Raw genomic sequence first — 24,118 nt, 5'->3', positions numbered from 1 at the left:
CTAAATATGCTACAGTTACTAAATCAAATTGCAAGAGTGCTCATCTGATTAGGGTTCTTTTATGGAACGATGTTCATCCAAATTGAGTGTTACATGCCAGGACGGATTCTGATGTGTATTTTAAAGGTGACTGCCTCCCACCAATAGAGGCGACGATCTAGTTCCGTGGTGTTGGAAGAGTGGGTTGAAGAGCTGGATGAATGTGTTTTGGATTTTATGCTGGCACACAGTTCATGCAAAGTATGGTGTGTTATGAGAAAGTGAAACTCATAGCCCCTCCCTCGTTCCCTCCGTGCTGCCTCTGCCGGTTCTTATTTTAAACTTAGTTCTTTGGGACAGAGATTCCAAACACATCTGTTATGTAAAGCACCACACATACACAGCACTATATACATAATGAATAAGGCTAAGATTTTGTCAAGGTTATTTTTAGGAAAAGTCATGGACAGGTCACAGGCAATAAACAAAAATTCAAGGAGCCTGTGACCTGTCCGTGACTTTACTAAAAATAACTGGGGGCCAGGGATAGCTAGGGGGGAGGGATGGAATCCCATGGGGGGTTCGGGGGGACCCGACAGGCTGAGCTTCCCATCATGGCGGGGAGCACAGCCCCCAGCTCCAGCACCTGCAGCCGGGGGGGGAGGGGCAACCACGGGGGACATACAGCCCCTTCTCCAGAACTGGCTGCAGCTGCAGGACAGGGATGTGCAGCCCCGACTGCAGCCCCCTGCCAAGCCCTGTCTACAGCTGGGGGGGTGGTGCACGGCCCTGGGAAGCTGCAGGGTTGAGGGGCATGGCCCTGCCTAGCCCGGGACACTGCAGGGCTGGAGTGCGCAGCCCCAGCGGAAGCTCCCGGAAGCCGCGAGGCTGGCTGCACGGCCCTGGGTGCAGGGTCCTGCTTCCAGCCATCCCCAGTTGCAGGGGATGTGTAGAAGTCATGGAGGTCCGGTAAAGTCACGGAATCTGTGACTGCCATGACGTCCATGACTAAATCATAGCCTTAATAATGAACAATAAAGAAGGTTAAGCGTTTAATTTCAGCCCAAATAAATTCATAGTAAAGGTTCCTGGTCCATCTATAGCACCCTTCCCCCATTACGTGTTATTGTAGTATACACTGTACTATGCTTTTCTGCAGCATTGTGAGATTCCTGCATTATTATGGCACTAAGAGGTCAGTTAAGAGCGGAGTGGTAGGCTATGATCTGCAATCCCTTAGTTAAATATTAAATCCTCAATATAACATTAACAGTTTCCCATGCCCACTTAACCTGGAGTAAGATCAACAGTGACTAAAAACACTCCCAAACCCTGAAAGCAGGTTGGCCTGAGAGCTTGACAGACTTGAGACAATTTCAAAAGCGCCTCTTGGGCATGAAAGGGAAAAAATGTTCTTTATCCAAGTATAATGGCATGCAAAACAACGCCCAAGATGCAGGTTAGTAGCTCTGCTGTATTACATTTATACTACGGACTGTGGCAAACAGTAAACAAGCAGCGGATTTGAGAGTCGGCTGGGCTTGTGGCATTTGTCAGAGCCCATGACATGTGCAGCAGCTGAAAGGGATGCCACCAGAGTTTCTTAGAAGCAGTTTTATCTGTCTGGGATAACCAGTTGTGCTACACAACAAACAAACCCTTCACTAATGTACTAGCACATTCCTAGAAATAGGTGGATGACAAACAATGATCATCAATTGTTTTTAAAAGTCAACTTCACAGGGGCGCCTCCCCTTCTTACAGAGACATTCCCTTCAAATACAAACCTCAGCAAAGTTCCAATTGTAAAACCTTTGCCTAGTCACCAAGTACACAACGTTGACCAGCTGCCAACCGTCTCCCACACCCAGCTAATATGGCTTGGGAGCAAATACTCAAGATGCGTATTTAAGAACTGAAGCAAAATACAAAGTAAGAGTAACAAACCACCAAAATCAGGACCCTAATGGGTAGGTCTACACTGCAGCTGGGAGTGTGCCTCCCAGCCTGGGTAGACAGCTAGTTTGGCTCGAGCTAGCGCACTACAAATAGCAGGGCGGACCTTATGGCACAGGTTCGCAAGCCCACCCAACCCCCCGGGTCGGAGCTCAGGTGGCTAGCCCTAGCCTCCGCCAGTGCTGCAAGGCCACAATGCTATTTCTAACATGCTAAATCAAGCCAAGTTAGCACAAGTCTATCTACCCGGGCTGGGCGGCACCCTCCCAGCAACGCTGTTACTGAGGCCTAAGAAGTTAAAACTAAATGAAAATGATGGTTTTCATGCCATCTTAAATCCCGTTTAAGGGACACTGCCAATTTAATCACACTTCTGTCCATTTATTTTTTAAATAGGAGACTGGTTGTAAAAACTGGCAGGAAGACTGAGGACCAACTGTAGTACCTGAAAATATATTTGCTTTTAATTTGACTTGCCTTCACACTGACAGTGTCCCTTTAACAAAATACAATTTCATATATTAGACACACAAGGTGGGTGAAGCAATATCTTCGTATATTGTAATTCCAAGTGTCTATTACTGTTTAAACAGAATGGAGAGTATTAATTAATTAATTAATTAATGGAGATATCCCATCTCCTAGAACTGGAAGGGACCTTGAAAGATCATCGAGTCCAGCCCCTGCCTTCACTAGCAGGACCAAGTACTGATTTTGCCCCAGATCTCTAAGTGGCCCCCTCAAGGATTGAACTCACAACCCTGGGTTTAGCAGGCCAGTGCTCAAACCACTGAGCTATCCCTCCCCCCCCCCCCCCTCTACGAGTATCTAGATTCGTAGAGTTTAAGACCAGAAGAAACCATTAGATCATTTAGTCTGCCCTCTTGTATATCACAGGCCACTAAATTTCACCCAATTACCACTGTATTGAGTCCAATAGCTTGCATTTGACTAAAGCATAATCTGCACTTGGCTAAAGTATATTTCTAATTTAAATTAGTCTAGGTTTGGCTTCCAGCCACTGGTTCTGGCTATGCCTTTCTCCACCAGATTAAGGAGCCTTTTAATAGCCTATACTTTTTCCATGTGAAGGAATCAATGCTTCTGTCCACTGAGAGACTGGATTCCACTAAAACTAACAGTTTGTAATAGACCAGCCACTGAAGTCATTAGTTTGTTGCATGAGTGTAGTTGGCAGGCTAGAATAGAGGGATCCCTGATGTGAAGAGAGACAAAGTTAGCCCCCAATCCTGCAATGAGCTCCATCTAGACCAGGGGTCAGCAACCTTTCAGTGTGCCGAGTCTTCATTTGGTCACTCTAATTTAAGGTTTCGCGTGCCAGTAATAACATTTTTAGAAGGTGTCTTTCTATAAGTCTATAATATATAACTAAACTATTGTTGTATGCAAAGTAAATAAGGTTTTTAAAATGTTTAAAAAGCTTCATTTAAAATGAAATTAAAATGCAGAGGCCCCCGGACCGGTGGCCAGGACCCGGGCAGTGTGAGTGCCACTGAAAATCAGCTCGCGTGCTGCCTTTGGCACGCATGCCATAGGTTGCCTACCCCTGATCTAGACCAACCCCTGTGCCCACATGGAAGCACATGACTTCGACGATGCTCCAAATGGGTGCAGGGGTTAGCCTGCATAGATTCCTTTGAACAAGTAAGTCCTTGCTCCTGTAATAAACCCAGTTATTTGACTATACTATACCAACAACAGAGCCACTCCTCATTAAAAAATAGAAGACAGATTTCTAATTAATCTAAAACGGACACCTTTCAAGAATGCACACGGGATAATAATACTTGGCACTTTTATAGCACTTTTAATACTTTCCAGATTACAACCTCCTTGGAAGCTAAGAAATAATTTTCAGATTTGTCTTTGAAGTGAAACACTCCTCTCTCCAGTAAGAACCAAAACTACCACCGGTCTCGACCAAACATTCTGAAGCAAACTCCTCCTCTTAGGAAAATGGGCTTAGAATATCTGATGTCCACATACAGCAGAAGGACCTTGATTTTTAAAGTTCTCTGTTTCCTTATCAAATTTCTCCACTCCACCCCAAACTCCTCTAACCTGCATACACACAGTGGTTTGTTATTGTGGGTTCCTCAAACTGGGCTGGTAGGTATTATTAATTAATTAATTATTATTAGAATACCAAAAATGTGCTAAATGCTTTACAGATATGAAGCAAGGCCATTGGCCTGAGAAAAATACATGGACATAGGTTGGGGGGTGGGATGTAACCAAAAAAAAAAAAAGTGATTATGTGATAGTAAAAAGTAATAGTCTGTTAACACAAAGAAGACTGACTCATGTTTTGAAAAAAGTCAAAAGAATGATATAGATCTTATAAACAGAAAAAATGGATCAAAATTTGGTCAGTCACTAAGTTTTCATACTTAATCTACCAGTTCATAAAGATAATTATATAAAAAAAGTCTCATGATGCTAAGGGTGTAAGCTCTAGACAATGCAAGGAGAAATGTGTGTGATTAACTCTCATAAGTGCTAAATAGTAGAGTTGGGTTAAGAATGAAAATAATATTTTAACTGTAAAAAAATATGTAAAATTCTTATATTTACAAATAGTTCACCCAGCCTGATAAAATGGGGAATAATATTTTTACATTATTTGAACCAAAAAGTAGAATGAAATTCATCAAATAATTGATTTTTATGATCTCCATTAAATAGGAATGAACTAAAAAAAATTTTTTTCTTACAACCCCCCCATACGTTGCAAAGTATTAAACAGGACATTTATTTTTGACTTCTGAAGGAGATGCACAGACAGCAGAGTGAATAATTGCTGCCTACCCATCCACATATACTTACATCTTCATTCCAGTCTTCTGCCGTCCATTCTTCTATCGAATTCTTCCATGCTCCTGTTGCAGTATGGGAGAGAAGAGAAATTAGGCACAAATCCTAAGGCTCAATATCATATTTCAGTTCGCACATTAAAAGCCATCTTACCGTCCATCTCTAATTACAGTTATGAATGCAGTACATGCAGGAAATTTTGGTCAGGACCACGAGATGCTCTACAGAGTTAGGGTCTTTTGGGAGATATTTTTAACATGTTCTCTAGAATGTAAGGCTATTTCTAGCCCTTCTGGTACCAGAGAGGGTTTATGTTAAAGGAAAGACTACAGTGTCCTTAAATCAGCAATCATACTCAATAGCACCAAGCATGGTGAGACATTCACCCCACTCACCTTTCCCTGATGATTAAACTTAATGATGGAACCCTAAAGCAGAGTAGAATCTGAGCTCTGCACCACCATAAACATGGGATCCATACTGGCTGCATAGTGGAGCAAGACCTGCTTAGACTTCCAAAGTCTGCATCTGGACCAGTGATACTCAGACCTCAGTGGTTCAGGAGCCAAATCGGTGATCAACATAACCCAAAAGAGCCACAGTAGTGTGAATTCATTTTTTTATTTACTATTTTTATATATATATATATTTCTCACAGCAAAATGACTGACCAAGTATTATTATTTTATCAACTACAATAGGTAAGCAACATAGTAAAAGCATCCTGATTGGTTAATAACTTAGACTGGCTAATAATTAAATCACCCAGTGTTTTAATATCATCATGTGCTGTAAAAAGCCGCAGAAGACACATTAAAGAGCCACTTGCGGTTTGCGTGCCTCAGTCTGCGTATCACTGGTTCGTACCCGCCTGAGCTGAAAGCACACAGTGGTGTCCCCTCTAGGACATTCCCTTCCTGCTTGCTGGCTGTCTCCTCAGGCCAGAATAACCCCAGTCCACTTTCCCGAGTTGGAAGAGAGCCATTTTACAGGAAAAACATCTCATTCCTACTGTGGCAGCATGGCGGTTGGCCTGCCACTCCAGCTGCAGCATGGTGCCAAGCCAGTTATGTCACAAGTTGCAGAGAGCAGGCTGTGCAGCGCAGCAGGCAGACTAACACGTGCAGGAATAGCACAGCAGTAGGAAACGTGTTTAATGTTTTTAAAACTGGTCTCTTCTACAGGAAACAGCAAGGGAGAGAGGGGGCACACAACAGTCGGAGACCATTAGAAAGCAGGGGTGTTGGGGCACACACGCTTGAGGCTATCCCAGGAACAGAGCCATCAAATTAACTACACAACCACAAGCGAAGCACCCACCAGCAGTAAAATTTCAGTTTCCATCACCTTTGATCAAATGTAGCTTCGCAAGACACCTCCCCGTTTTAATCGCATTCTTGTATTCAGCACTGAACCATTTGCAATTAATGAATTTTAAAATAAAGCCCCTTGAAGACAGCATCAAATCCAGTCTGCGCTAATTAGATCAATATAGATGTATATATATATCTCAATATATCTGAGTTCATTCCTCTGTGTGTTTTACATTGCAGCTAAGTCATAGACAGTAGGATTGAACACTGCTGATTTGGCAGTCTGAAAAGCCCTGTCCCCAACACACACACACCCCCAAAAAAGAAAGAGGACTTATACCTTGGAGTCCACAATTATTTGGCAGGTCCTGAGCAAGATAATGTCCACTCTGGGCTGGCTCTGTGGAGCAATATAAAATTGCCTGAAATGTCTCTCAAATCACACTATACCAAATAGCCTCTCACTGAAGGTCTCCATATAAAGTGTTGAGTCATGTACCTGCAGCTAAGCAAAGTAATTTTTGGCATTTCCAAGGAAAATTCACCAGATCTCCAATTCCTGGACAAACTCCCAAGCTAGCCCACGTGTCCATGGCTTTTCAGACAGGAGGAAGCATCCGAGTAGTATAATTTAGATGTGGAAGTTAGGTCAGTCTTTCCTCTGGCTTCTTCCTCCTGGCCAATGGAGGATTGCTCCCTACAGGATATGTTCTATATGTATTTTTATTAGTTTCTCTTAAGAATGCATCCTCCTGTCTACTCTGTGTCTGACTTGTGTAGATGGTAAAGCTCTTCAGGGCAAGGATGGTCTCTGTATTTTGTGTCAGTACTTTAATAATAAACAATAGTGCGCCAAGTGTTTTGTATAGTTTTGTTTTACGCAAGTCCAGGAATGGGGCTTCCACCAGTCCCCTTGGGAGAGTATTCCAAACCAACAGATCCCACAGTTAGGACATTTCCCTGACATTCAGCCTAATGGTTCATCCCATTCCTATTTTATACCCCCACTGGATCAACCCGTTTTCTGTATTGGCACCCTTCAAACATTTGCAGACAATGAGCACATCTACCCCACTACGCATTTTAGAAGATTAGCCAAGTTATACGCATTTCATTCTCACTCTTGCTTCCAAAGTCAATCCCTCCAGCCTCAACTACTTTGTTGCTCTTCTATGAGTTAATTCCTATTTGCCAAGGTCTTCCTACACTGAAGGGCCTGGAACTGCATACAGTATTCCAGGTATGATCTTACTACTAGCACAACAGGTCCTCTCTTCAACGTGTTCAGGCCTCTGCAGTCCAAAAAACAAAACAAAAAAATAATCACACGGGCTTTAATGCCAACTTTCAGCGCTGCAAACTTGAATAATTTTCTGTCCACTATTGCCCTACGTCTTCTGGGACACTGCAGTTTTTACAAGTATCTTCTTTCTATTGAAAGTTTGTGTTTTGTTTTTCCAAGTATGTTTGTTATGCAAATTTCATCCTGGATTTCCATCCGAGTGTGCTTCCATTTTTCTTCCGTAAAAGCTGGTTTAACTGCTTTGCAGCAGCTCAACGAGCCAGTAAAAGTGCATTCTATTCTTTATTGCTGGTGTGATTGCTACTATTTTCCTCCTAATTTCTGGCTACTGATCACACCTTTGGGATTTTTTCCCCCCTTTCACTCCAGATGCATTATCTTGCACTTTCTGAGTGTGAAACTTATTCTATCCCTATTTCTAACGTTCCTAGCTCCCCTCTGTTGTATGTTATCCTTGTAATTTACAGCCCTTCCCAATTTAGTATAATCTGCAGTTTTCATTAAAATGCTCTTTCCATTTCAACAATGGACCTAAAACCCAACCCCTTGCAGCTTCCCCGCTACACCATTACCTCCATCCTCTGAGACTGATACATTGTGGTTTATTGCTCTCTTTTCTTTGTGGCCCTTCTGTCAGTTTCATAAATCACATGGGACTGCACATATCCAAGCCAATCTAAATTACATTTACTAGTAAATTTGAGGCACAATATCTGTACTTTAGTAAACATTTGATCACATCTACTGCATTCTTCTCATTCACTGATTTTATAATTCCATTTTAAAAAAGTGATTGAGTCTGCTCTGACTTACTCTATATAAAACCCATGCTGTTTATTGCTCAGGATCCCATTATTTTCTAGATGCTTACAGGTTTCTCCCATAGCAAGAAGTCACAAGAAAGTGAGCGCATTCAGTGTATTGCAAAAAAACTGAAAGCTGGGGGCACCTCTGGCCACCTGGCAAGTACCCCATTAACCTACCAACACAGTGCTCAGGTTTATTGCTTTTCATGTAGGGATCATTCATTTTGCATTTTTAAAAAGTTCTCTTTAAGCTATTTATATAACATACCCTACAACTATAAAAAAAATAGTGGACAGAAGAAGCAAATAGTAGGGAAAGTGTTATAAACAGCTCCCTTCTACTCTTTGGAATAGATGTGTGTTTTAACTTTTTTAGGTTCTATAAGTTACTTAGACTCCTCCTCTCCTTTCCTCTTCACAATCAGCAATACTTTGGTGTTGCATTGTAGCATCATGGAACCTGCTGGCTTTTCCATGATGCCCCAGAATGATGCATCTCGAGAGTATCCATGCACCCTTTTGCGACTCTTCTGCCATCTGTGACAGCCTAGGACAACATATTCTAAGGCATCTTCAGTGCAAACGGATTTCATAAGCTAAGAAGAATTTTTAAAAAGCTGAAAAATTGAGCCTGGTTAGTGGGGGGGACAAATTAACAAGTACAATGAACTCAAAACTGAGTTGATATTAGAAGGACATCTTTTAAAAATCTAAAAAGGCTGAACCGTTTTGCAATTTGTGGTTTAGTATTTCTCCACTAGCTGTCCAGTACTTTTCTTCCAGCTAAACATGCAAAAGCTGTTCTCAATCTGTCTTTCCGCTCCTACCTAGAGAGAACGCCTCATTCTGCTTTTTTTGCTGCCCTTATCTTTGCTTTGCACGCATTCTTGTTTCTTTGCATTATTCTTATTCTTCTAGTCACTTGCTCTTCAGTATGGTAATTTTTATGGTGTTCCAGGCTTCTCTCCCCACATTTTCCTCCCACTGCACCACATTCACCAGCTTTCCATCGCCTTCAAAATTTGGTTTCCTGGATTTTAATACCCTTGTACTGATGTGTTCTAGCCCATTTAGAGCTAGGAGAACTTCAGTGGCTCATGCTTTAGCACCAAACTGCATTACCCCCACACCATTTTTCAGTGAATTCTTCTACTCTTGCTAAGTAGATAAGGATAGCTCCTCTATCTGGGTCACAAAGTTGTCCTCTACGTAACTTAGGAATCTGTGTTTAGTCATATTTAGCTGTTCTTGTTACCCAGACATCTGGGCAGTCTCCTCTATTAGCATACATTCCCATGATTTCAAATATCAATAGCTCATCCAAGAATTTCTCTAGCTCTCCATTCTTGGTGAGGAAGTGAGGATGAGTATCAATTTCTCAGTGTAGATTCTCCTTTCTTGTATCTTTTCCTTTCTTCATTAAAGTAGGATTTCACTGCTTCTAAAATAATTAGAATAGCATGCCCTGCCTCCCACCTCTTCTCTGTCTCTATATAGCAAGCACCAATGCTAACATTATAGGCAGGATTTCATGTGTAGTATCACTTCTACTGCCTCTTCTGGCCTTAAAACTTATTTTTAAAAAACAAACATCAGTGAATTAATAATCTTTATTCTAGCTATATGTGTCTTGCTGCAGGACAAATCTATTCAGAATAATTCATTTTGGAAATACATGCCAGATTTTGAGCTAAGTAAAAGCTCCTTTCCAACTAGTTTAAAGTCTGCCTAAGGAGCCATATCAGCTCTGAACCGAGGAGATTCGCCTCCTATCCGCCTAAATGGAGAATGTCTAACGCAGAAAGTCACATCACAAGGGGCTCGCACCAGTGCTCAGTGAAGCTGAAATCCTTCTCCTTACATCAGCAGTTGGTCACCAGTATCAGCCTTTTCCTTTCATTTGACAGTAGAAGGGTTGTCAAAAAGATGACCTGCATAGAACCCTTCTATCTTGTGAGCAATTCCTCAGATGCTGAAGTCATCCATTTTCCTCCACTTGCTGGACTACTGTAATTAGTGGCATTTCTCCAGCATGACACAATCTTTTTTTTGCCCTTGTTACATCTCTTGACCTGGAACTCAAAGAGGCAGCATGCTATTCTGTTCTTTTTCTGAGTCACTGATAAGTCAGATTATGTTCTTTGCTTTCCAGTGCCCAAACAAGACCACTCCCCTTTCAACCTACTGTCTGTGTCTCTGCCTCTAACCAGCAATGAACATTCCACCCTTAAGACTTCACCAATAAATACAAAACCTTCTTAATCTTCCTATGAAGATACAGACTGTTCTGTTGGTAGCCATTCTATGGCCTATTCACATTTCTAGTTATTCCCTGTTCTGGAAGATGGCAAGATCTAGGAACTCTCCCACACCTCAGGAACTAATCTGTTTGCCTTCCTGTATGGTAACGGTGGGAATTTCAGAAGTGTCTGAGTGACTTAGGGGCACAAGTCCCAATGACTTTCAATGAGACTTGTGCTTGTAAATCAGTCATGTGCTTTGGAAAATCCCACTGTAATGTACCTATCAAAAATTCCCTATAGGGAAACGGATTTAAATAGCTCCATCCTTCAACCTCTCTTGACTCGTGGGGAATTGTTTATAATTTTGCGAACGAGAACTACTCTTCTCATTGTCTAACCACAGAGCTGTACATATACAGCCATTCTGAGGCTGGAGTACTGCAGCAAGCTGTATAAGTGAGCAAATACCCATGTCAGGTGAGAAGTATAACTATTTTCAGATGTTCATAAAAAAACCACAGCAGCGCTGTTATTTTAATGGCAACTTGCTACAGCTTTTCATTCCAGCTCTTCCACTTTTGGAAGCCATCTTACCAGTTCCATCATCTGCATCATTCTGACCAGTCTCCCAAACTTCTGGTTTTGGCCCAAAGCCATCTGTGGCAGTCGTCTCCGTGTAGTCTGCAGGGTTAAATGTCCTAGGGTTTAAAAAGGTTGGGAAGAACAGAAATATGCAGAAAGTGAATACCAAAGCCACACAAAATGAAATGCCCCAATTTATGGTCTATATTTGTATTAGATTTTTACCAGTTCTTGTCTTTCATATTTCAATAATTTGTGTTTTTCAAAAAAGTCAATTTCTTTTTACTCCCAATAAGGGTGGGGGTGTGCCACCAAAAACCAGGACAGTATAAAAAAAGTCATTGTAAAGAAACTGAACAAAACCTAGTTCCTGAAAAAGTTGCAATACCAGGCGAACCATTCCCATCCTCATTAAACACTAGTTTACAGTCACAGCAGAATCTTATCAATTGACCATTTCTCAGCAGGATACTACTGATGAGAATCCCATGTCACATGCTTTTAGGGCGCCTGAAGTTTATGCAGGGCAACACGTAGTGTATCAATAAGATGGTGGCACGGAAGTGTTCTGAAATACCCACTGAAGCCAAAACAGCTCAATATCTAAAAGGTAGCCAAAGGGTGACCTGGAAACCAATTTGTTGGTTTAAAAAAAAAAAAGGGGGGGGGGTTGTTTTTCAGCCTATCACATGAGAATGGAGTGAGAAGAGGAAAAGAGCAAAGAGAAGGCTTATTTAAGGCGTGGAGGCAGCCAAGACACGAAGGAGAAGAGAAAAAGCTAATTTTTATTCTCTTGACACCACGGATATGATCCACAAAGTTACTGAGAGCAAATAATGGCTAGAGGCAACGAGGTTACAGTTCTGCAGTCCAGATGAAAAGAGTTCTAATGGCAAGACTGAAAAATCCTTAGAGTTGTGGGTTCAGCAGGGGAAGAAGCGTCTTTTGACTCTGTACCAAGGTGCACGTACATGCAAAGAACATTGTCTAAAATATAAAACACTAAGAATGGAGGGAAGCTCCCGCACCTTCTGGTAGAAAAGATTAGATTCACTTGTCTTTTGGGGTTTTTTTTTAAGAATCTACGTGCTTCAAACTATAGCCAAACAAGTTTCCATTCAAACTGGGCTACAAACCAGCCAAGCAGAACTTTCAACCTGCAATGCCTCTGGATTGACTTGGACTTTCCTTGAAGGGCTGGGTTACATGGGGACACGCTCAGTTTTCTGAGAACTGGGGAGGGATTTTGTTTAGGGAGTTGGTTGTTTTTTTTGAGTGTCTCTGACATGTTGACTCCTGTGTACTCAGGTTAATGTTAGTTTGCCTAGAGATGGCAATAGTCACTCTGCATACAATGAATCAAACTAGTATTTCACAGACACTGTTTCACACATCTGTATGCTTTCTATCCACAGCAATATACAATATATTTGTCAAGTAGTATTAAACTGGACAGCGATTAACACTCCTGCTGTGTTCGATTTTCCCTGAGAACTATATGCATCACTTACCCCATGCCTTGGGCTGAAAATCTCCCAGCTCCTCGCCCTCTACCGCGTCCAAACCCTACAAGAATAGAGAACACCCTTTAATAGCACCCATACAGATGGGCTGATTGCTAATCTGTCACACAGGAGAATACTGGGTTTGAGGAAGAAAGCTAGAATGGATGAATTTACTAAATACAACTTCTCTCTCCTCAATTCCCCTCAAAGTAAAAAACCCTTCTCTAATCCATACAAAGAACAAAATATTAGTTCATCATAATATTTAGTAGTATAGTAAAGCAACCATTCTTTCCCCTCCTCTTAAAACTAGAAGAGAAGAAGATCAAAAACAGACCAAGGTAAGGACCAACATAAAATCTTAGGTACATCATACACATCAGCACAGTGCCTCTATTGTTGAATGTGTGTATCAACCTAGCTCTGTACAGCACACAAATTAAACTTGGGTGGACAAATATATACTAGAAACTACTCAAACCATATTTTTTTATGTCTAGTACGGAGATGTATAGCTATTATTATCTAAGTTCAATGTACAGTCCTTACCTTTCAATTTCTTGTGCTTGACTCCAAGGCCTGCACAAGCCCCAGCCTACACCTCTGGCCTAATCACATTTTCTCTCATTCCTCTGCTGTACCAATGTTAGCCTCAACAACCCATTTTGTTTCCCTCTCCTACTCCTGGATCTGGGCCTTTCCCTGCAGCTGTCCTTTATGCAGTCTCAGTTCGCCAAGTCGAAACTCTCGCCTTATTCAAATTATACTTAAGGATAAGATTTTGTCAGATATTTCTTGTAAAATAAATGGACAGGTCACAGGCAATAAAGAAAAACTCACGGAAGCCCATGACCTGTCTGACTTTTACTAAAAATATCTATGGAGAGCTGTTGGGTCCCCACAATCCCCTCGGTGGCTACAGAAAGGGCCTCGCTAGCAGCTCCGGGTCCCCCCGCCGCTCACGGCAGCCGGGAGCTGCAAGTTACCCCTGGCCAGTGACTGGGAGCTGTGGGGGACGCACTGCCAGATGCGACCAGGGTACCCCACAACTCCCAGCCATCGCAGGTGGGGGGGGGGACGGGGGGGGACGACTTCTACGACCTCCGTGACAAAATCGGAGCCTTAACTATATCCAATGACTCCCTTCTTACACAATGCGGCTGGGGGATGGTTGGCACGGGGGGGGGGGGGGGTGATGCAGCGGGAGGTGGTTGGCACTGGGGGAAAGACACGGCGGGGGTGTGTGTTCCCTCCTTTGGGTTGCACTCTTGACATCGGCCTCAGACTATAAGCTCTTTGGTACAGGGACTGTCTTTACTTTCATGTCTTGCATAGTGCTGACAACATACTAGAATCATTTACATTACTTAATAATCCCAAAAGCAGTCTGCTATTTTAGCATTTTAAACAGTGTTTCATATGTGCAATACATTTCTACATCTGGTTTTCCATTCATTTTTTGCTGTTAACATGTGATGGCATACTTTTTGAGAAGAAAATACATTCAGAGTTCACAACTACCTATTTGCATAACACAACACCTGGGAGCCTAGAACTCCAGCTACACAGCAAAGCAGAATATTTTATTATGGATGCATTACAGGTTACCAAAACAGGGATCTTTAGGTTGCCCCAACTATCAGGACAAGTATGAATTTGTAACATTACCCTGCTATTGTAATCTTTTAGGGCTCCCAAGTACTAGTTACAGTCATGAAGCAATTGGATGCATGTGTGAATGTAAGCTCTTAAACACATACAAGAAAGCAAGGCATTGCTTGCCTGACCTTAGTATGCTCCAGGAAGGGCACTAGAATTTGGACCAGGTTTATCTGTTATTGGCAGATCTGGCCTCAATCTCTCTCTAATTTCTCTCCAAAAGAAGAGGAACTATTCAACTCAGGGTACCTAATGTGCACAGCAGGGCTGGAAAAAGAGGACATTGTCAAGGTTCCTTCAGAAACAGAGTCCAGAGAACCCCAATGATGACAGTATAAATATTTAGATGGATAGGACTAGTTTTAGATCATTAGGGAAATGTCCTGCACAGGGGCTGCTTTTGGAAAGGGCTGAAATACCCAACATAGGCAGATAGGTAGGAATGTTTCAAGGATTCTTCAGCAAGATCATTCTGAACATTGACAGAGGCAAGACACTTGGATAGTAACCTAGAGAACTAGTCAGGGAGTTTAGAATAGAAAGATATTGTTGATTGAAGCAGGAGGCATTTGTTTCAATAGCCTAAAGCAGAGGTATAAGAAGCATATAAATGGGTTGAGCAGCAGAGCACCTGTCATAACTATAAAGGGAAGGGTAACAGCTCTCCTGTGTACAGTACTATAAAATCCCTCCTGGCCAGAGACACCAAAATCCTTTTACCTGTAAAGTGTTAAGAAGCTCGGGTAACCTGGCTGACACCTGACCCAAAGGACCAATAAGGGGACAAGATACTTTCAAATCTTGCGGGGGGGGGGGGGGGGGGGAGGAGGCTTTTGTTTGTGCTCTTTGTTTAAGGGGTTGTTCACTCTCGAGACTGAGAGGGACCAGACATCAATCCAGGTTCTCCCCATCTTTCTAAACAAGTCTCTCATATTTCAAACTTGTAAGTAAAAAGCCAGGCAAGGCGTCTTAGTTTTACTTTGTTTTCTCAACTTGTAAATGTACCTTTTACTAGAGTGTTTATCTTTGTTTGCTGTACTTTGAACCTGGGCTAGAGGGGGGTCCTCTGAGCTCTTTAAGTTTGATTACCCTGTAAAGTTATTTTCCATACTGATTTTACAGAGATAATTTTTTACCTTTTTCTTTAATTAAAAGCCTTTTTAAGAACCTGATTGATTTTTCCTTGTTTTTAGATCCAAGGGGTTTGGATCTGTATTCACCAGAAGTTGGTGAAAGGAAGGAGGGGGGAAGGGTCAATTTCTCCTTGTTTTAAGATCCAAGGGGTTTGGATCTGTATTCACCAGGAGTTGGTGAAAGGAAGGAGGGGGGAAGGGTCAATTTCTCCTTGTTTTTAGATCCAAGGGGTTTGGATCTGTATTCACCAGGAGTTGGTGAAAGGAAGGAGGGGGCAAGGGTCAATTTCTCCTTGTTTTAAGATCCAAGGGGTTTGGATCTGTATTCACCAGGGAATTGGTGAAAGGTTTCTAAAAGCTTCCCAGGGAAGGGAATGGTGGCAGCGGACCAGAACTAAGCTGGTAGTTAAGCTTAGAAGTCCTCATGCAGGCCCCCACACTTGTACCCTAAAGATCAAAGTGGGGATACAGCCTTGACAGCACCTCTTCCATTTGACCAGGTGAAAGCATTATAAAAGGAGAACTTGACATGTAGGTGAAAGATTAGAACATCAGAATGGCCATACTGGGTCAGACCAAAGGTCTATCTAGCTCAGTATCCTGTCTTCTGACAGTGGCCAATGCCAGCTGCCCCAGAGAGAATGACAGAACAGGTAACCATCAAGTGATCCATCCCCTGTTGCTCATTCCCATCCCTGCCCATCCTGGCTAATAGCCACTGATGGACCTATCCTCCATGAACTTATCTAGTTCTTTTTTGAACCCTGTTATAGTCTTGGCCTTCACAACATCCTCCGGCAAAGAGTTCCACAAGTTGACTGTGCATTGGGTGTTTCCTGTCTTTTAACCAATTACGGATCCATGAGAGGACCTTCCCTCTTTTCTCATGACAGCCTTCTTTGCTTAAGAACCTTTGGTGAGTGACCTTGTCAAAGGCTTTCTGAAAATCTAAGTACACTATATCCACTGGATCAACCTTGTCCACATGCTTGCTGACACGCTCAAATAATTCTAGCAGACTGGTGAGGCATGATTTCCCTTTACAAAAACCATGTTGATTGACTCTTCCCCAACAAATCATGTTCATCTATGTGTCTGATAATTCTGTTCTTTACTATAGTTTCAACCAATTTGCCTGATACTGAAGACAGGCTTACCGGCCTGTAATTGCCAGGATCACTCTGGAGCTCCTTTTTAAAAACTGGCGTCACATTAGCTATCCTCCAGTCATTTGGTACAGAAGCTGGTTTAAGTGAGAGTTTACAAACCATAGTTAGTAGTTCTGCCATTTCACATTTGAGTTCCTTCAGAACTCTTGTGTGAATACCATCTGGTCCTGGTGACTTCTTATTTAATTTATCAATCTGTAACAAAACTTCCTCTAACACCTCCTCAATCTGCGACAGTTCCTCAGAGGTGTGACCTAAAAAGAATGGCTCAGGTTTGCGAATCTCCCTCACATTCTCAGCCATGAAGACCAATGCAAAGAACTCATTTAGTTTCTCCGCAATGGCCTTATCTTCCTTGAGAGTTTCTTTAGGATCTCAAACGTCCAGTGGCCCCATGGGTTGTTTAGCAGGCTTCCTGCTTCTGATGTACTTACATTTTTCGCTGTTACTTTCTGAGTCTTTGGGCTAGCTGTTCTTCAAATTATTTTTTGGCCTTCCTAATTATATTTAAGATGACAATTTAGTGCATGAAGAGAGTGCTAGAGATCCTGTCCTGGTGTCTGTCCTGCTGTTTCATTAAGGACTGAAAAATGAAGTTACTGGTTAGGGCTAGACATGCAGCAATTTCACTCCATATTCTGACCTCAAGAGAGGTGGTCTTCTAGTTAACTAACCAGGAAGTTCTATTCTGGATCTTTTTTAAAGGCTTTGTCTACATGGGAACACTCAGGAAAATTGATCCAAATTAACTAAGGGTATGACTACACTATTGAGCCTACGCTCACATAGCTATTTTAGCACAGTTATGCCAGCATAGCCCCCAAGCTTAGATGCAGCCTACCCTGACAAAAGGAGTATTTCTGTCAGTGTAGGAACACAACCTTCCTGAAAGACATTACCTATATCAACAAAAGCCCTTTTCTGTTGGCATAGCTGCATCTAAACTGGGGGTTTTATGTTGGTCTGTGTGTGGGTATTTTTGACACCATCTAACACAGCTATGCCTACATAACTTTGAAGTGTAGACCAAGCCTAAAGCTGTAAGTTTAAAGTGGATTAATTAAACCGCATTAAGCGTCTGTGTGGATGGTCTCATTCAGAATTAAAGTGGCCTTAATTCAGTTTAATTCACTAAGAGAAATTAATTAAACCAAATTAAGGTCACTAATTCTGAATAAGAGCATCCACACAAGGGTTTAATGAAGTTTAATTAATCCACTTGAAATTTTAATTCAGATTATTTTCTTGAGTGTTCCCATGTAGACAAGCCCCAACGTTCCATGATGTTAATTCCTCCTGTGTCCTTTGGGAGATTCCAGCATGAAGTGATGCAAGGAGGTTGCTGCAGTGGAGCGTGGGTGATCAAAAGAGGCTGGCTGCATCCTAAAGAGAGGAGACATGCTCCTACCATGCATGGCAACACAACCCGACTCTGGAAAACCTGCTGTGCACAATCTCAAAGCCTACAATCTTTTGCCATCTTTGCTTCCAACACAGTAGATTTCGTTGGAATTGGAATCAGAAGTATTCTGGTGGCATACAGACTGAAAGTGACCACGCTTTCAGGAAGCAACCGAATCCACATTTTGAGTTTTTTAAACCAAAAAGTTCTCTCCTCCCAACTCTGAATTTAAAACTCAGCCTCAAAGTTATTTAAGCATTTGGATCCCTAGAGGTGCTTAGCACCTGCAACTCGCACAGAAATCACTGATGAGTCACTATGGCATTACAGGTTTTCCCCACCCCGTATCAGGAAATTTTTTAAACACTGTCCCTTAACAGTGACCAACAGATTGCAGTGTAGATGGAACCTTAAGTGCTGTGATGCAGTATCCATCCAAGGGAGGGAAGGCAGGCTCTAACTGTTATATTATGGAATTGCCTTGTCCATATAGTTTCCACAACAAAAAATGCACCATAATGGTCAGTTTTCAAAACAAAAAGGAAGTCACAGGTTTTTTGGCAACACAACAGGCAATTCTGTGACTGTAAATTTCCATCTGCGCAAGAAAGGAGAACGAGCAACTTTGCAGCAGCACATTTTAAACTCTCAAACAGGCTGCATGAATGGACCTTGTTTCAATTAGTCAGTCTACTGAGTACAAAAGGAAACAATGGGGGCACCAGGCAAAGAATAAAATTACAGCTCTAATTGCCACTCCTAATCCTGACATTTCTCAGCTTCCTTTACACTTAGATCTCCAAACAACGGGTTCAAGTGTCAAGCCAAATCCTGGCTATTCCTCTCCACTCACAGGAAGCCAGCAGTGGAAAGTTTGTTGGGTTTTTTTTAATCATATTGCTCATTTTGACATTTTACTCTAGTTTGTTCCCACATTTTACTAATTGAGCCAGGTGGCCTTTTTCTGTTCACTAACATATCTCATGCTCTTAATCAACTTCGCACACCAGCTGTAGTTTGCTTTGTTGCATTTAGAGAGATTTTCCATAGCAACTCAGTTACAGGAAATAGGATACCTGGATCCTCTAAGGTGCTGCGCATTCTCCATTCCCAATGAAGTCCATTGAGAGTTCCGGACACACACATGCTCACAGGATCAAGCCCTAGTGTGGTTTAATGGTTGAAAAAAATGGTTACCTATCTTTTCGTAACTGTTGCTCATGTTGATTCCATTCTAGGTGCATGCACACCCACATGCACAAATGTCGGAGACTTTTGCCTTAGCGGTATCCGTAGGGTCAGCCGTGGCGCCCTCTGGAGTGCCGCGCTCATGCATCGGTATATCAGGTGCTGTCGGCCCTACACCCTCTCAGTTCCTTCTTGCCGGCAACTCCAACAGAGGGGCAGGAGGGCGGGTAATGGAATGGACATGAGCTACACATCTCGAAGAACAACAGTTACGAAAAGGTGGGTAACCGTTTTTTCTTCTTCGAGTGCTTGCTCATGTCGATTCCATTGTAGCTGACTCTCAAGCAGTATCCCTGGAGAGGGGCTCGGAGATCACAGACGTTCGGCTTGTAATACTGCTCTACTGAAGCCGGCGTCATCTCAGGCTTGCTGGGTAAGCGCATAGTGAGACATGAATGTGTGAATGAATGACTGGAATTGGCACATGGGTCAGGAAGGCCACTGCCAAGGCTTGCACTCTAGTTGAGTGGGCAGTTACAATTGCCGGGGGAGGCACTTTTACCTGATCATAGCAAAATCAGATGCAGGCGTTGATCCAATATGAAATTCTCTGGGTGGACACTGGATGACCTTTCATCCTATCCATCACTGTGATGAACAACTGTGTCGAATTGTAAAATGGTTCGGTCCTTTCGATGTAGAAGGCTAGCACTCTCCTGACATCCAGGGAGTGCAACCTACGTTCCTCCTCAGACTTATGAGGATTTGGGAAGAAGACTGACAAAAATATGTCCTGGCTCATGTGAAACTGCGAAACCACCTTGGGCAGGAAAACCGGATGTGGCTGCAGCTGAACCTTGTCCTAGAAAAACACCATATAGGGTGGCACCGAGGTAAATGCCCTAATCTCAGAGACTTTTCGGGCAGAAGTTATCGCCACCAGGCACCCCTTTTTCATTATTTTAATTCCCATGGTAGCAGGTTTTTTTCTAATAAACATTCCCCTACAGCGTTTGCAATGCAAACATGCTCTACATCAGCATGAAGAAAAAAGGATTTACTAAAAACTGACTAGGAACAAAAGTGAAACTGACAAGTCTAGTCTCATTTTTCAAAGTGTAAAACGCCACAATGAAAGTTAAACTGGTAAACTTATTACACTTTTAATCACTTCACACAAATAAGGAATTTTGGTTTTTTATAACTTTAGGATTTTTAACCTGATTGTATCCTGCTAAGCAGTTCTCCATATCATCTTTATTATAGAACTCTACTCAGATACTCTCAGAATCACAGAAATGTAGGGCTGAAAGGGATCTTGAGAGGTTGTCTAGTCCAGCCCCCCATGCTGAGACAGGACCAAGTATACCTAGAACATCCCTGACACATGCTTGTCCAACCTGCTCTAAAACACCTCCAGTAATGGGGATTTCACAGCCTCCCTTGTTAACCTATTGCAGCACATAACGACCCTTATAGTTAGAAAGATTTTCCTAATATCTAACCTAAATCTCCCTTGATGCAGATTAAGCCCATTCCTTCTTGTCCTATCTTCAGTGGACATGGAGACCAACTGATTACTGTCCTCTTCATAACAGCCCTGAACATATTTGAAAACTTATCAGGTCCCCACTCAGACTTCTTTTCTCAAGATGAAATATGCCCACTTTTTTAAAACCTTTGATCATCGGCCAGGTTGTCTAAACCTTTTATCATTTTTGTTGCTCTCCTCTGAGCTCTCTCCAATTTGCCCACCTTTTTCCTGAAGCATGGCACCCAGAACTAGACACAGTGCTCCAGATGAGGCCTCACCAGTGCAGAGTAGAGCAGAACAATTACCTCCCATGTCTTACATACAACACTCCAGTTAATACACTCCAGAATATCAGCCTTTTTTGCACTGCATCAGATTGTTACTCATATTTAATTTGTGATCCACTATAGCCCCCAAATCCTTTTCTGCAGTACTACTGCCTAGTCAGTTATTCCACATTTTATAGTTTGTGCATTTCTTTTTCCTTAAGTATAGTACTTGACACTTGTCTTTATTGAATTTCATCTTAGTGATTTTAGACCAATTCTCCAATTTGTCAAGATCATTCTTAATTGTAATCCATGTCCTCCAAAATGCTTGAAACCACTCCAAGCTTGGTCTCATACACAAATTTTATAAGCACACTCTACTCCATTATCTAAATCATTAATGAAAATATTAAAAAGTACCAGACCTAGGAAGATCCCTGCATCCTCCCAGTTTGACAGAGAACCATTGATAATTACTCTGAGTACAATTTTTCAACCAGTTCTGCACCCATAAATTCATCTAGACCACATTTCTCTAGTTTGCTTATGAGAAATGTCTGGGACTGTGGGATGTCAAAAGCCTTACTAAAATGAAGATATATCACATCTACTAGTTCCCCCCATCCACCAGGCCAGTAACCCTGTCAAAGAAGGAAATTAGGTTGGTTTGTCATGATTTGTTCTTGACAAATCCATATTAGCTCTTACTTATCACCCTCTTACTCAGTAGATGCTTACAAATAGATTGTTCAATAATTTGTTCCCGCATCTTTCCAGATCATAGAATCATAGAAGATTAGGGTTGGAAGAGACCTCAGGAGGTCATGTAGTCCAACCCCCTGCTCAAAGCAGGGCTAACCCCAACTAAATCATCCCAGCCAGAGCTTTGTCAAGCTGGGCCTTAAAAACCGCTAATGATGGAGATTCCACCATCTCCCTAGGTAACTCATTCCAGTGCTTCACCACCCTTCTAGTGAAATAGTGTTTCCCTAATATCCAACCTAGACCTCCCCCACTGCAACTTGAGACCATTGTTCCTTATTCGGTCATCTACCACCACTGAGAACAGCTGAGCTCCATTCTCCTTGGAACCCCCCTTCGGGTACTTGAAGGCTGCTATCAAATTGCCCCTCATTCTTCTCTTGTGCAGAATAAACAAGCCCAGTTCCCTCAGCCTCTCCTCATAAGTCATGTGCCCCAGCCCCCTAATCATTTTTGTTGCCCTCCGCTGGACACTCTCCAATTTGTCCACATCCCTTCCGTAGTGGGTGGCACAAAACTGGCCGCAATACTCCAGATGTGGCCTCACCAGTGCTGAATAGAGGGGAATAAGCACTTCCCTCAATCTGCTGGTAATGCTTCTACTAATGTAGCCCAAAATGCCGTTAGCCTTCTTGGCAACAAGGGCACACTGTTGACTCATATCCAGCTTCTCGTCCACAGTAATCCCCAGGTCCTTTTCTGCATAACTGTCGCTTAGCCAGTCGGATCCCATCCTGTAGCAGTGCATAGGATTCTTCTGTCCTAAGTGCAAGTCTCTGCACTTGTCCTTGTTGAACCTCATCAGATTTCTTTTAGCTCAATCCTCCGATTTGTCTAGGTCACTCTGGACCCTATCCCTACCCTCCAGTGTATCTACCTCTCCCCCGAGCTTAGTGTCATCTCCGAACTTGCTGAGGGTGCAAGCCATCCCATCATCCAGATCATTAATGAAGATGTTGAACAAAACGGTCCCCAGGACAGACCCCTGGGGCACTCCGCTTGATACCGGCTGCCAACTAGACATGGAGCCATTGATCACTACCCGTTGAGCCCGACGATCTTGCCAGCTTTCCATCCACCTTATAGTCCATTCATCCAATCCATACTTTTTTAACTTGCTGGCAAAAATACTGTGGGAGACCGTATCAAAAGCTTTGCTAAAGTAAAGATATATCACGTCCACTGCTTTCCCCATATCCACAGAGACCGTTATCTCATCATAGAAGGCAATTAGGTTAGTCAGGCATGACTTGCCCTTGGTGAATCCATGTTGATTGTTCCTGATCACCTTCCTCTCCTCCAAGTGCTTCAAAATGGATTCCTTGAGGTCCTGCTCCATGATTTTTCCAGGGACTGAGGTGAGGCTGACTGGTCTGTAGTTCCCCGGATTCTCCTTCTTCCCTTTTTTAAAGGTGGGCACTATTTTTGCCTTTTTCCAATCGTCCAGGACCTCCCCTGATCGCCACGAGTTTTCAAAGATAATGGTCAATGGCTCTGCAACCACATCAGCCAACTCCCTCAGATGCATTAGCTGCAGCCCATGGATTTGTGCATGTCCAGCTTTTCTAAATAGTCCTTAACCTGTTCTTTCACCACTGAGGACTGCTCACCTCCTCCCCATACTGTGCTGCCCAGTGCAGCAGTCTGGGAGCTGACCTCGTCTGTGAAGACTGAAGCAAAAAAAGCATTGAGTATTTCAGCTTTTTCCACATCATCTGTCACTAGGTTGCCTCTCCCATTCATTAAGAGTCCCACACTTTCCCTGACCACCTTCTTGTTGCTAACATACCTGTAGAAACCCTTCCTGATACCCTTCTTGCTACCCTCCTGATCCCTTGCTAGCTGCAACTCCAATTGTGCTTTGGCCTTCCTGATTACACCCCTGCATGCTCAAGCAATATTTTTATACATCTCCCTAGTCATCTGTCCAAGTTTCCACTTCTTGTAAGCTTCCTTTTTGTGTTTAAGCTCACCAAAGATTTCTCTATTACGCCAAGCTGGTTGCCTGCCATGTTTGTTATTTTCTGCACATCGGGATGGTTTGTTCCTGCGCTCTCAATAAGGCTTCTTTAAAATACAGCCAGCTCTCTTGGACTCCTTTCCCCCCTCATATTAGCCTCCCGGGAATCCTGCCCATCAGTTCCCTGAGGGAGTCAAAGTCTGGTTTTTCTGAAGTCCAGGGTCCATATCCTGCTGCTCGCCTTTCTTCCTTTTGTCAGGATCCTGAACTCATGGTCACTGCTGCCCAGGTTGCCATCCAATTTTGCTTCCCCTACTAATTCTTCCCTGTTTGTGAGTAGCAGGTCAAGAGGAGCATGGCCCCTAGTTGGTTCCTCCACCACTTGCACCAGGAAGTTGTCCCCAACACTCTCCAAAAACTTCCTGGATTGTCTGTGCATCACTGTATTGCTCTCCCAGCAGATGTCAGGGTGACTGAAGTCCCCCATGAGAAACAGGGCCTGTGATCTGGAAACTTTTGT

General features: G+C 42.8%; 1 protein-coding gene across 1 annotated transcript in view; it reads right to left on the bottom strand.

Annotated features, from left to right (window-relative positions):
- UBAP2 (ubiquitin associated protein 2) overlaps window positions 1-24,118 on the bottom strand; it is a 134,666-nt gene that overhangs the window by 52,689 nt on the left and 57,859 nt on the right. Inside the window, exons 7-10 of the mRNA XM_065407069.1 lie at window positions 12,529-12,583; window positions 11,030-11,133; window positions 6,424-6,483; window positions 4,783-4,835 (exon numbers count right to left, since the gene is read on the bottom strand). Coding sequence (XP_065263141.1) covers window positions 4,783-4,835; window positions 6,424-6,483; window positions 11,030-11,133; window positions 12,529-12,583 — 272 coding nt within the window. The remainder of the gene's footprint in view (window positions 1-4,782; window positions 4,836-6,423; window positions 6,484-11,029; window positions 11,134-12,528; window positions 12,584-24,118) is intronic.

Source organism: Emys orbicularis, chromosome 6 (genome assembly GCF_028017835.1).
Source record: "Emys orbicularis isolate rEmyOrb1 chromosome 6, rEmyOrb1.hap1, whole genome shotgun sequence".
NCBI lineage: Eukaryota > Metazoa > Chordata > Testudines > Emydidae > Emys > Emys orbicularis.
The sequence above is the reverse complement of the archived record's forward strand: the minus strand, read 5'-3'. Positions and strand labels throughout refer to the sequence as shown.